Here is a 12,708-nt window from a genome sequence, read left to right as displayed (position 1 = left end):
TGGTTCCAGTGTCAAGGAGTGCCCCAAGACAATAGGAAGGTGTCTGGCTTGTTTTTTACACACAACCCGATTTAAAGAGCTGGGCACAGTGGCACATGCCTGTGGTCCCAACAGATGGGAGATGGCAGTAGAGGACAAGGAATTCAAAGGCATCCTTAGCTGCGTAGTGAGCTCAATGCCAGCTACTGCTACTGAGAGCTTGTCTCAAACAAACGAGAGAACAAGCAAAGCAAGCAAACAGAAGCCCACCAAAATCCCAATCTGATGTGGGAGTAAATGACCCCACAGAACCCACCCAATCAGAGCAAGGACAGTGCTTCTCTACTTGGGAACATGGGTCCCATGACCTAATCCCATGGGCTAGTCTTACACTCTTGTCAAGTGTTGTTTTCTTGACAACAGGGTCTGCCTTTGTAGCCCTGGCTGGCCTCAAACTCAGAGAGATTTAATTGCTTATGCCTCCTGAGTATTGGGATTCAGGCGTTTGCTACCACACCTGTTGGCTTTTATTCCTTGATACTTTCATTAATATACAGTGAATTTTGACCTTTCCTCCCTACTTCCCTGTCTCATCTCCCTTTCTTCTGCTGAAATCCTTCTTTCCAATAAATCTCTTTCCCACATTCATGCCTTTTGTGTGTATAAGTGACGCACTTAGTTTAAATAGTGTTGCTAGTGTGAGGCTAAGTGGAAGATTCGATACTGAAACATGGTAGAACCTAACCGCTTAAAGCCTCAGCACATCTCAGCACTGTTGAAGTGGGGGCCACCTCTTTCTGCTCATGAAACTCTGGAGAGAGTGTATTAAGTCTCAGCCATGGCACCTGTATCCTTTGTCCTGTCAAACACAGAGCACAGTCTATAGACATGTTCCCTTGTAGCTTGCCACCTGACTATGGATATTGTTTGGGGTTGGTTTTTTGTTTGTTTGTTTTGTTTGTTTTTTGGTTTTGGGTTCTTTTTGTTGTTCTTCATTTGTTTTATTTGTTTTCAGGAATCATTGCAAAAGATCCCACTTCTCTGGAAGAAGAAATCAAAGAAATTCGTCGAAGTGGTAGTAGTAAAGCTCTGGATAAGACACCCGAGTTCGAGCTCTCTGACATCTTCTACTTTTGCCGGAAAGGAATGGAGACTATCATGGATGATGAAGTGACAAAGAGATTCTCGGCAGAGGAGCTGGAGTCCTGGAACTTGCTGAGCAGAACCAATTACAACTTCCAATACATAAGCCTGCGGCTTACCATCCTCTGGGGCTTAGGAGTGCTGATTCGGTATTGCTTCCTCCTGCCACTCAGGTGAGGCTGGGCCTTGGAGGCCGGATGCCGGCGCCCTACCTCTGTGCACGGCTTATCTGCCTCACTGCCGTGATTCCCGTTTGTAAAGGAGGGTAGTGTTTCTCCCCACGGCTAGTCCCTTTCACCCTTGGAAGGGCGCACTGGGCACCGTCTCTTACATTCTTTACATGTCAGACTGAAATAGCTTCCTTTCTTTTCTTTTGCTTTTTCTTCTACTTTTACTTTATTTTTTGAGACGGGGTCTCACTGTGTAGCCCTGGCTGTCCTGGAATCAGAGAGATGTGCCTGCCTCTCTGCCTCCTAAGTCCTGAGATTAAAAGGTGTGCACCAGGAACTACACCCCAGCTCGGAGTAGGATTTCTTAAAGACCATTGCTAGCTGGGGGACTGAGCTGGACAGAGAACAGGATCTGCTTCCCGTCCCTCCTTCCTGGGCATAGCCTTTCCTGAAACTTGCCTGCCTGGCACAGAAGCAGCATTGATCTCTGCTTCTCTGAGCCCTGCTCAGTCTGTCTTGCCAGATGCTGGCACCTTCCAACTCCACCCCCTTTCACAGAGAGCTTTTACTTTTGCCAGGGTATTTAGCCTAAGGGAGACCAGACACGTGTTGGCTGTGGCACCTGCCTAATTCTGAAGGGACAGTGCAGCCCCCACACACCCCACACCCCACACACACTGTTCACTGTCTGCTTGGAATTGCCATTCTCTCACAGCCTGGGATGCCCTTGGCAGGTCCTACATATGTTCTTCGTGATTCCTGCCTTCATCTGCACTATGCACTGATAACTGTTGGGTTTGATATGTTCTGTCTTACAGGATTGCGCTGGCATTCACGGGGATTGGCCTCTTGGTAGTGGGAACTACTATGGTTGGATACCTGCCAAATGGGAGGTGAGTGGGGTGGGTGCAGGCACCGGCACGTGTCATGGAGGCAGCCACCGCTTTAAACCCACCTCAGGCCTGAGTCTAAGGGCCTTAGAATAACCCTGAGTGCAGTGGGTCTGCAGTGATGGCTTTTGTTTTCTAATTAATATGATATAGTAGCTGTGTGTACTAATTTTTGGAATTCAACTCTCACTGCCTTCCCATTTTTGAGAAAAGAAAGGCAGTTACCATAAAAGACACCAGGCTTAGGTATTAACAGGTTTTTATAGTGTGGGGTTTTTTGTTTTGTTTTGTTTTTTTTTGTTTTTGTTTTTTTGTTTTTTGGTTTTTTTTTTTTTTTTTTTTTTTTTTTTTTTGCTGGAGATGAAAACCAGGGCTCTGTGTGCTGGCAGGCTCTCTTTTGCTGCTGCACCCCAGTCTTTAAGATGTTAACTGCTGGGTTCTGCTAGCTCCATAAGTGGACAGATGACCTAGAGTGAGAGTAGGTTTCCCTTCCACCCACCTCCCTTAAGGAAACTCTTAGGGAATAATGGGTCTATAGACATCTATTCTGCTGGGGCTGGTAAAGAGAGGGGACCTGGTATGGGTGGTGGGTGGTGAGTGAGGGACAGGAGTCTGAAAAACCCTGGCCGTGCTGGGGATTCTAGGCCTTTAGTTTTCAACCATCAGCTGGTGAACGCCATCAAGTTTCGTCCTGTCTCTGCTTGTGTGTAGCTATAAAGATGCTAAATAATAACATTTGCAAGTTTTGCCATGAATGCTCACATCCTACAAGTACTCTGTGCACTGTTTATAACACATGAACTCCTCAGCTGTCATGTTGTTTCAGATTTAAGGAGTTTTTGAGTAAACACGTTCACTTAATGTGCTACCGTATCTGTGTGCGAGCCCTGACGGCCATCATTACGTACCACAACAGGTGAGGGGACTTTTAATTAACTGGACGGAGACTCGGTCACATTTGGCTGCTGATGCTTTTGCAGTGAGAGGTATATTCCAAACACATTAATTCATGTTGTTTTTTTATTGCTTTTCATATATTTTATACTCAGGAAAAACAGACCAAGAAATGGTGGCATCTGTGTGGCTAACCATACATCCCCCATTGATGTGATCATCTTGGCCAGCGACGGCTACTACGCCATGGTATACAGCTTGTGTCTGGTTTTCTGATCAGGACTAGACAATCTCTAGGCGCCCCACATGAAACTTCCTTGATTAAGTTGTATGCAGGTTCCAGCTTAGAGTCACCCTAGAAGCTGTTGAGTGGTTGAGAGTATGGCTGGAGAGCGGGTCGCGTCCTTAGACTGCTGATGAGGAAAGGGAGGGGGAGTCTTGAGACCCTGAAGGGAGAGGTCTATTTCATAGTGTTGCTCAGCTTTCTGTGGGTAACTGGGGTAGCTTCTGGTACTGCTGCTGCTTGTGGGGGACTCACAACCAGGGGTCTAAAGAGTGGAACAGAGACTGGGGTATTTGTTTTATGGGATCAGGGTCCTCCCCAAGTGCGGATGTTTGTGTGAGTGTAGCTTCACTACTGATTATTCCTCTCTGTCTGATATTAGGTGGGACAGGTTCACGGGGGCCTTATGGGTGTGATTCAGAGAGCAATGGTGAAAGCCTGCCCCCATGTCTGGTTTGAGCGTTCTGAGGTGAAAGATCGCCACCTGGTGGCTAAGAGGTAAAGGCAGAAAGTATTTTGGGAGTTGTTATTCCTTTACACTGAGCCTGTACAGTTCTCATAATAAATGATTTACCAAGTATGTTATGTTTTCATGATATCATTCCCAATAAACAAATTTGGAACTGTGATTTTTGTGGGGGAGTTTGTTTTGGGTGGTGCCAGGTGGGGCAAATGGTCCATCACTGAGAGACAATGACTGCAAGCCAAAAAGACTTATTGCTATTTGCAACTGACAACGTCCTTGACACTTCCTCTTATTTCTTTATCCTAAAGGCTGACTGAGCATGTCCAGGATAAAAGCAAGCTGCCCATCCTCATCTTCCCAGAAGGTAGAGTGGCCTGGGCGGGGGCGGGTGAAGTGGTGTGCCTCTGTGTGGGAGAGCGTACAAACGTGATGCCCGGAGCTTTCCGGCCGCTGCGGTGGTGGCCTGAGGCAGGAGACAAGGGATGAGTAACTGCATGCTGTGGACCTCCCTTAAGTGTGCACTCATGGTTTGGGGTGACGGCAGCTGTATGCTGTTTGAGGACTATTTTTAATGCTACAGAAACACTGGGTAAAGTGCAGAAAGGACGTGTTTTTTCTTGCCTGTGTTTCAGGAACCTGCATCAATAACACATCAGTGATGATGTTCAAGAAGGGAAGCTTTGAAATTGGAGCCACTGTTTACCCTGTGGCTATCAAGGTACCAGACCTCAGAGGCCAGCTGCAGTGCCCAGGCGGGAGGGAGGTGGGACCTGTGAACTAATCAGCTATGCCCCTCCCTCCGCCAGCACTGCCAGGCCATGTGGCAGAGCAGTGAAGAGGAGGGTGGGGTGATGCATAGGGATGGGGGACGGATCAGAAGAGCAGCTGCCAGGCTCAGCACACAGACGTTTATTAAGCTCTGTGGCTGTGTCCCCGAGTCCTTCAGAGACTTCTGGAGTTCTAGGCACTGGTGGCACAGGCAAGCTGGCTGCCAGGAGCAGTGCAGGATGGTCAGCTGGGGGTAAGGAGAGATGGGTGGGTCCTTGTCACACTCCTCCCACTTTCCACTCAGTGTCCACACTCCAGGAAGAAACGTGTCCTTCTAACCAACTGCTTAGACTCCTTGGAGACATGGGATGCTTCAGCCAATCAGCTTCCCTGTATCTCTCAGTCCCCTCACCCCCCCCCTTATATCCTTGTACATATGTGTATTATTTCTGAAGGAATCTGGACTTCATGGTATTACTCCCCAAATAGGCTGTTTTCAGCAATGTCAGCCTACCTAAGCTGACTTTTTAGAGCAAGATGATCAGTTTCAAACAACTCAGTGTAGCCCCAGCCCTTTTGGTGTCTGTTGTCAGCAGAGTGTTGTAGAAATGTGTCCCAGTTGGTTTTCCACTTGCCAGTATAACTCCTGGGTAGTCAGGCAACACCCTCTACCAACAAAGCAGAATACCAGGCCTGCTAGTAACTGAACACTGGCTGCGGACTGACTGACGGACAGGCCTGGACTGACCGACGGACAGGCCTGGGTGGCCTAGCCACAGGTGTTGCATGATGTGCCAAAGAGTAGTCTTTAGCAGGATCTGCTGTGAATGTAGAGATGAAGACTACATGGCACCTGTGTTAGGCAGGGTCTCTAGAGTAGCAGAACTGATAGAATGAGTCTTTGTGAGGTTCGTCAGAGGAGCTCACAGGCTGTGGGCCAACGAGTCTAACAATGGCTGCTCCCAGCAGAAGCCCAGGAATCCAGTAATTGTTCAGTCCACAAGGCTGGTGTCTTAGCTGATGTCTTCAGTATGTGCCAGAATCATGAAGAAGTAGGTTCTAACGTCAGTGACAGTGACAGAAAGCAGGCAAAAGGAGCGAGTTTCCTTCTTCCAAGTCCTTTATAGAGGCTGCCAGCTGAAGGAATAGCCCAGATTAAAAGTAGATCTTCCTACTTCAAATGGTTCAATCAAGGAAAAAAAAAAATTCCTCACAAGCAGCAGTACCTAGCCCCTTAGTTTTGGTTAACTGCAGGTGTTGTCAAGTTGGTAACCAAGAACAGCCACCACTCCACCAGTGCCATCTGCAGTCCAGCCCAGTGCAGGTGGGTGGGCAAAGGCCAGGGACTCTGCTAACAGTGTTTAGTGATCTGCCAGCCCTTTCTTCATCACTGTGTCAGCCCCTGTAGCATCACCAGGGGGTGGCTAAAAGATTTGCTAGGCCAATTCTGGTTTGTCATTTTATCGTGGCCATGGGCGACACGAGGTCATACTGGAGGCCCTCTGCTATGGATTGTGGTTTTCATCCAGTGTAAAACATGGAATTTCGAGAGTGCTACAACTCCACAGAGTAGAATGGATGTAACCCCATTCTGTTCTGTGACAGTCTTCTGACTGCAAAGAGTCTCTAGTGTCTGTGAAGGCTCTCCTGGTGTCTGAACGTAGGTGCCTGGGTCAGTGCCAGGGCCCTTACCTCATTTCTCCCAAGATTAAGTCACTATCCGATGATTTTGAGAATGTCCATATTTTGAACTTTGTTTTGGTTTTCTTTGCTGTGGTGTCTGCCTGGCATGGAAAGAGAATCAGTCCTCAATAGAGGGGGTCATCTCTTGTTCTAACACAACTTCTACTCATGTATTTATAGCAAAAGAGTCAGTTTTGCAGTTTTGAAACAGGGTCTCCATGTGTTACACAGGCTGGTCTCAGGCTCGTAAACACCCTGCTTTCCAGGTCGCTAGGATGACCATGTTTGGCTGGCTGTACTGTCTTTGCAATCATGTGCCATAGACTAGTTTTAAATTTTTGTTTTGTTTTTTTTTTTTGTGTGTTTGTTTGTTTTAAATTTTTATTCTTCCTTGTTTTTACTGGCACCAAAAAATTACTATTGCTACCTTTTAAATTATTTATATATTTTTTACTTTATGAGCACTGGAGTTTTGCTTGTATGTATTTCTGTGTGAGGGTGTTGATCCCCAGGAATTGGAGTTACAGACAGTTGTGAGCTGCCATGTGGGTGCTAGGAATTGAACCTGTGACCTCTGGAAGAGCAGCCAATGCTCTTAACTTTGTGCCTGGTACCCAAGGAAGCCAGAAGAAAGTAACCCCTGGAACCAGGTACAGATGGCTGTAAGCTGACATATAGGTGCTGGGAATTGAACCCAGGACCTCTGGAAGAACAGCCAGTGCTCTTTAACTGCTGAGTCATCTCTCCAGCTCCTCTTAGTAGTATTTAAGGTGCATTCATTCAGACATGAAGTTTTAGTTTCTATTGTTGTCTCTATTTCTAGTTTTTTTAGGAAAGACTAAAAGCCTGGACAGTTAAACCCCATCTGCTAGCATGTGATCTCCATGACAGTATGCTTCAGGGAAAGCAGTGTGTGCCTTGCTCTGTGGAGAGCTTGGAGTCCTCCTCCTCTGCTCTGTGGCTCTGCAGTCACTGCTCCTCCTTGTCTGTCTCGTCAGACACTGGGGAGCAGCCGCCCATGCTTGTGAGCCAGCAGCCTTCCCAGGATCCAGCTCTTCCTGTCACTTCTCAGATCCCTCCCCCTACCACGCGTTCCTACCCTGAGATTACTGCAATTTAATGCTTTGATAGCTGCAGTCACACTTCTCACAGCACACATTAGAAACAGCCTTTCCCTCATTAAAGTCATTGACAAACCCAAGTATCTCATGTGCCTGCCCTCATTGAGACCTGAGGACACTAAAGGCTATGGACCCATTTGCAAATGTATACTGATGATTTAATTAGCAGAGTTTTCTGCCCAAACAGATTCACTTTGTTGAAAGTGTAAATATATGGGCTGGTGAGATGGCTCAGTGGGTAAGAGCACCTGACTGCTCTTCCGAAGGTCCAGAGTTCAAATCCCAGCAACCACATGGTGGCTCACAACCATCCGTAACGAGATCTGACTCCCTCTTCTGGTGTGTCTGAAGACAGCTACAGTGTACTTACATATAATAAATAAATAAATCTTAAAAAAAAAAAAAAAAAAAAAAAAGAAAGTGTAAATATATAAATTGTATTGTAACACTGAAATGTTAACAGTATATGTAAGTGTATTTCAGTGTTTCTGGATCTGAAGCCTCATGTTTTCTTTTGAATGTCCCATGAAATAGTTGGCGATTGTGTTTGAAGTGCCTTTGTTTAGACCTATGTCATGTATATAAGTAGACACGTTGAGCACAGGCCTCACGAGAAAGGAAAGGATACCTGATGCAAGCACATGTTTGATAGTAGGTTGTCCTGCATTCTGTTTTTGGGATGTCTGTTTGCCTGTTAGTGCAAGGCTCTCTGAGACAGGAGCTGTTTGGGTGTGGCTTGGAGTTAATCTTGAGGTACCCAGGAGTGGGGCTGGAGGTCAGAGTCCCATGGTTTCAAGCCACTTCAGCACTGTTTACTGGGACTGGAGTACTTCTAACCTGGAGGCCTGCTCCTGCGGGCCTGTCACCAGCCAAGAGCTGGCCAGAGGTGTCATTCCTTATGTCTAGCCTCCTCTCCTTGTGCAGTATGACCCTCAGTTTGGTGACGCCTTCTGGAACAGCAGCAAGTATGGCATGGTGACGTACCTTCTGAGGATGATGACCAGTTGGGCCATTGTCTGCAGCGTTTGGTACCTGCCTCCTATGACTCGAGAGGTAGGTGTCCCCAGGCCTGCAGTGTGCTGTGTCTGTGTGCTGTGGGGACCAGGAGTCTGTCAGAGTCCTCACTCGTCCTCTATTACAGAAAGATGAAGATGCTGTGCAGTTTGCTAACAGAGTGAAGTCTGCCATTGCCCGGCAGGGAGGATTGGTAGACCTGCTGTGGTAAGTAGAGCTGCTTCCAGAGAAGGTGCACCTCTGGGGCAAAGGGCTTCCTCCTGGCACAGAAAATGAAACCTGTTGGCTTTAGAGAAGGAATGGCCAGACTCCTTTCCCTGGCTCCAACCTATAAGTGCTGTGTTGTCCTCAGGAGCATAGACTGGTGGGCCTTTGCCTAGTCTGTTGGGGCTTCCAGACCATTTTTATCCCTAGGTAGGGACAACCTGCCTGCTAGAAACTTAAGAGGGAAGAATGTAGACTTTCCTCTGATGTCTGCATACCATCTTTGAAAGGTAGAAGTTTCTCCTATTCTGTTATCTTGTCTCCTAGCACAGAAGGTGACACAATGTTTTTCTGTAGTCTGTAGGTCTCTTGCCACCACTTCTTTGTGCCATTGTAGAGTGAAATCGGGCAAAGAGAATAAAGACGTGAACAAGCAGTCATGGCTGTGCCCAGTGAAACTTCTTTCCAAGAGCAGATGTGAGGCAGGATGTTGAGCTCTGGCTCCATGGTCTGAGTGTCCCACCCCCACCCCTCAGCATCTGCAGTGTTACAGAGGAGGGAACAGGAGCCTGCCTGTGTGTCTTGCCAGATTCCCTGGGGGTTGAGCCACACAGTGCATGTGTCATGTGGCAGAGCTGACCAGTGAGCTTCCCTGCTGCTATGTTAGCTTCTGTCTTTTCAGGGACGGTGGATTGAAGAGAGAAAAGGTGAAGGACACATTCAAGGAGGAGCAGCAGAAGCTATATAGCAAGATGATAGTCGGAAACCATGAGGACCGCAGCCGGTCCTGAGCCTCCGTCTTGTGCTGGCTGAAGCCGCCACCTCTAAATCCTGAAGTGTGAGCCAGCTGCAGTTGTTGCTGCCACAGCCTCTACCGTCATCCCCGCCACCCACTGCTGCATCCTTCCGGACTCTGGCCCTCAGGCTGTTCTGGACTCCAGGACTGGAGCTGCGTCAGAGCTCCGTGGGCTGCCTGCTGTCCTCTAACCAGAATGCTTCTGGCTGGGGCTCCCTGGGACAAAATGCCTCTTGTTCTTATAGTAAGCCTCTAAGAGGAATGCCATTAAAGCAGTTCTAGCTGGTGAAAAGGTGGGCCCTGTTCTTGCCCTGAGAGGATGTTAGGTGTTTCTGTAGAAACAGCCATATGCTGGTAAAGTCGGAAAAGACACTGCAGAGGCCGGTGCCTAAACAGCCTCCAGCTTAGCGCTTGAGATGTGGCAGAAAGGACTGTCTGCAGGAGTGCTCACGTCCTCCAGCGAGTGGAGTCCTAAGTCCCTGTGTTCCTGCTTATGAAGATCACCAGAGGAGATAGGAAGAGCCAGTGGGCTCCTGGGCAGTTAGCTAGCCCCAGGCTGAGCCTGAATCCCCCACATGACTTGTTTAATATGTCTCAGTTTCCCTGTCTGTTCCATGGAATTGCGGAGAGAGATGGTGGTGTGCCTACCTCACAGGGTTGTTGTGGGGATTCCAGTGCTAGTGCGTGTGAAGGAAATGTGTGCTGCTCTCCCAGGGACAGCTTCAGAGAGCGTGGCAGGACAAGGTCAGAGCTACAGCTGCTGCCCAGGATTTTAAAATTGTTTGTGAGTAAATAAAACTGGATGGTAAATGAATTTAGGGACTTTGCCTTCATTCCTGAGAAATGTATTTCTTGCCGGTTAACAACCTTTGTACTGGAAAATGACTGGATGGCTGGGTCTCTGCCCCACTCTGAAGTGAGAAGAGGCTCAGGACAGGGTAGGCTCATGTTGGGTGTTTTTACATCTCTGTTATTCCTAGCATAGACACAGATTTCTCCTAGATAAGAGCCATGGGAACCAAGCTGAGGTTGATGAGATTGGGGGAAAGGGTCCTGTCAGAGGCATTCTGGGTTCAAGCGTGGTGGAGAACAGCGAGTAGTGGGGGCAAGGATGGCGCAGAGGTGCTGGGAAGAACTGGTGAGTCAGGAGGGATGGGCACACTGCGTGTGCCGTGACTGCAAGGGACAAGGCAGGCCTGCAGGGCACTCCGCAGATGCAGTCAGCCTTCTGTCCTTCCTTCTGAGGTCCACCAGCTTTGAATTCCTCCAAAGGAAGATTACCCACCTACCCACGTGCCACTGTTCCGTGATGGCACTTTTCCAAGTGATGGAGATATTCCATCTTCAGGTCTGGGATCTGAGGATGTTGTAGGAGGGCAGCCTGGCTCCCGAGACTATGAACTGATGCCACTCTGATACTTGAGGACCCTGTGGTGTCACCCTAACTTCCTGCCAGCTCCCCAGCCTCACAGTTCCTCCTGCCTGCTCCGTTCCCAGTGGAAAACACTTTTTCAAATAAAAACACCTCTGACTCTTAAGAACAGCCTCTTGGGAACTATTTTGCAAATGCTTAAAAATAAAAGGTGGGCTGCTGCTTGTGTAGAATGTCCGTAGTGTTTCAATGCTGTCCCTTGAAATTGTCTAGGGTCAGGTGTCCCTTAACACATGCTTGTGGTTTATTGCTTTGACTCACGGTCTGGGTAGAGTTTTCAATCTGGTTTTGACCTGGCTCCCCTCCCACTCACCTGGGCTGCAGCAGAGAAGAATTGGGTGCAGTTCCCGGGGCCTTGCTCAGCACGCGTCCAGCTGCTCTGCTGCTTCCCACAGGCTCCTCATTGGTACAGGGTTGGTCTTACATATAAACTCTGCACCATGGAAGAAGAAAGTAGGTTCCCGGGCACAGCCTGGGTACTAGAGAGCTTCCCTCCAGTTTGTCAGCCTGCTGCTCTCTGGCCAGATTGACTTCTGAGACCTTATGCACCTCTGATATCTCAGTATGTATGTGTGCAAGTGTGTGTGCATGTACATGTGTGCATGTGTATATGTGTGCATGTACATGTGTGTGTGGGTGTGGCGGGTGTGGAGGCCTGAGGACAGTCTCAGGGTCCATTCTCCTTGATTTTGAGGCACAATCTCTCACTGGCTTAGGCTGATTGGCCAGCGAATCTCCTGCCTCGATCTACCTCTCCAGCATTGTGACTGAAAGTAGAATCCACCTTCCTAGGGGCTGGAACTCGGGTCTCCATGCTTGCAGTGCAAGCGCTTTATTGACCGAGCTCTTACAGCAGCTCAGATTTCATCTAAAAGCTCATCGCTCAGATGTAAGCTCTGAGCCCTAAAATTGTGTGGTTCTGAAACAAGTCCATTTTGAGCTATTCGCTCCAACTTGGGACGCTAACCACTGCCCCCACCCCGGGGGATTTGTGCTGGGGCCAAACCTGCTGGGTAGTTGGGATTGCAGGTCACAGTTTTCACCCAGACATGATGACTTCTTACCAGCTAGGTAAAGAATTCGTTAATCGGGCTACTAAAATGCACCCCCACCCTGGAAAGAGGAGGGAGGCCCACCAGACGGTGTCAGCCTGGCCAGGGCCCCCGGGTAGAGCTTTGATGGAGCTGAATTCCGTGTGAGAACCACTCCCTTTTGGTACCCTTCAGAGATGGAGAGCTTACGGTTTGAGGGATGGTGGGCCAGGACAACAGCAAGGGGCTTTTAGATCTTGAACTGACAAGTGCCTTGTGGGGATCTGGGTCTATAAACTCTCCTGCCTTCTAGCATTTACAGTCTGGGTTGCTGTTCACTGCTGGCCCCAGCTGTACATCTTAGTTGCCAGACTCAGTTTCTCCGGGCGCAACATCCCGTGTGGCCTGGGCTATCCCAGTTCACGCACAGACTCTTGGACAGGCTAAGAGATGACCATCCAGCCATCCGTCTCTCACCGCACCCACTCCCCTCTCCCCCAGTCAATATGTCTCTCTCCGATGGGAAAGTTAATAAATTTTCCTCTAGATTAAAAGTATTGATTATTTCATTTGTAAACAATAAATAAAAAGGAGGGACTTTTCACTGCACAGGGGCTAGCGTCTGGTGTATTTTGCTGGTGAAATTTTGCTCACTGTTGGGGGGGGTGGGCCCCTCATATGCATTCTGTCCGGCCAGTAGCATTGATTTCCTATTAGTCTCTCAGCACCACCCAGTAACACATCATTTCAGTACCTGCTATTAATGGTCTTTTGATAAATAATCACTTGTAAGTCAATAAATTTTTATTAAACACTGTAGCTCTTTGATTTATT

The 12,708-nt window shown here is 48.3% G+C and overlaps 1 protein-coding gene across 2 annotated transcripts in view; it reads left to right on the top strand.

The window, feature by feature from the left end:
• Gpat4 (glycerol-3-phosphate acyltransferase 4) overlaps positions 1-12,693 on the top strand; it is a 37,189-nt gene extending 24,496 nt beyond the window's left edge. Inside the window, exons 4-13 of one of the 2 annotated variants that reach the window (XM_011242104.3) lie at positions 995-1,295; positions 2,111-2,185; positions 3,009-3,098; positions 3,232-3,325; positions 3,742-3,857; positions 4,134-4,189; positions 4,458-4,543; positions 8,304-8,450; positions 8,539-8,618; positions 9,298-12,693. In XM_011242104.3, coding sequence (XP_011240406.1) covers positions 995-1,295; positions 2,111-2,185; positions 3,009-3,098; positions 3,232-3,325; positions 3,742-3,857; positions 4,134-4,189; positions 4,458-4,543; positions 8,304-8,450; positions 8,539-8,618; positions 9,298-9,406 — 1,154 coding nt within the window. In that variant the 3' untranslated portion in view covers positions 9,407-12,693. The remainder of the gene's footprint in view (positions 1-994; positions 1,296-2,110; positions 2,186-3,008; positions 3,099-3,231; positions 3,326-3,741; positions 3,858-4,133; positions 4,190-4,457; positions 4,544-8,303; positions 8,451-8,538; positions 8,619-9,297) is intronic. The other variant, NM_018743.4, reaches the window with a different exon arrangement.
• The last annotated feature ends 15 nt before the right edge of the window (positions 12,694-12,708 follow it).

Source organism: Mus musculus, chromosome 8, assembly GCF_000001635.26.
Source record: "Mus musculus strain C57BL/6J chromosome 8, GRCm38.p6 C57BL/6J".
Classification (NCBI taxonomy): Eukaryota; Metazoa; Chordata; class Mammalia; order Rodentia; family Muridae; genus Mus; species Mus musculus.
Note: the sequence above shows the minus strand (reverse complement) of the source record. Positions and strands in the feature narration are given on the sequence as shown.